This window comes from Bison bison, unplaced genomic scaffold, assembly GCF_000754665.1.
Source record: "Bison bison bison isolate TAMUID 2011002044 unplaced genomic scaffold, Bison_UMD1.0 scf7180017852170, whole genome shotgun sequence".
Classification (NCBI taxonomy): domain Eukaryota; kingdom Metazoa; phylum Chordata; class Mammalia; order Artiodactyla; family Bovidae; genus Bison; species Bison bison.
Genome location: NW_011482743.1, coordinates 17,980 through 18,373, shown reverse-complemented (window position 1 = coordinate 18,373; position 394 = coordinate 17,980). Strand labels below are relative to the sequence as shown.

The 394-nt window shown below is 74.4% G+C and overlaps 2 protein-coding genes across 8 annotated transcripts in view; one reads left to right on the top strand and one right to left on the bottom strand.

Moving 5' to 3' along the window:
- Window positions 1-394, bottom strand: part of SLC52A2 (solute carrier family 52 (riboflavin transporter), member 2) — an 8,910-nt gene that overhangs the window by 2,662 nt on the left and 5,854 nt on the right. Inside the window, exon 1 of one of the 7 annotated variants that reach the window (XM_010852454.1) lies at window positions 201-250. The exons of 4 other annotated variants lie outside the window; for them this stretch is intronic. The gene's annotated coding sequence lies outside the window, so the exon portion shown is untranslated. Of the gene's footprint in view, window positions 1-200; window positions 251-394 lie in introns of those variants that run through there. 2 more of the 7 variants (XM_010852472.1, XM_010852503.1) reach the window with 2 other exon arrangements.
- The window catches only part of FBXL6 (F-box and leucine-rich repeat protein 6), a 3,885-nt gene that overhangs the window by 549 nt on the left and 2,942 nt on the right, over window positions 1-394 (top strand). Inside the window, exon 2 of the mRNA XM_010852553.1 lies at window positions 94-155. Within this exon, the coding sequence (XP_010850855.1) occupies window positions 94-155 (62 nt within the window). The remainder of the gene's footprint in view (window positions 1-93; window positions 156-394) is intronic.

Here is a 394-nt window from a genome sequence, read left to right as displayed (position 1 = left end):
GGGCACCGCCCCGCCCTACGTCGGGGAGCCGCGGAGTGCCGACCGGTGCGCCCAGGTCCCGCGCCTCCCGGTCCTGAACCTGCGCGCTGCCAGGCCCGGCGGCCGTCCGTCCTAGCCACACTCTGAGGGCGCCGCCTCCGCCCAGGGCCACGACAGTAGAACTAAGACGCAGTTGAGCCGGAGCGAGAGCCTCAACTCACCCTCCCAGACTCGTCGAACGCGCTCTCCCGACCGGCCCCAGCGCCGGAAGCCCCGCCCCGGAAGTTAGATGCTGAGCCCGAGCGAGGGGGCTGGCCCGAGGTCCAGGCCCCGCCCCGGTCACGCCCTTCCGCCTCAGGCCCCGCCCCTTCCGTCCCCGGCGCGGAATCTGGAGCGCGGCGGGCGGTTATGGCTT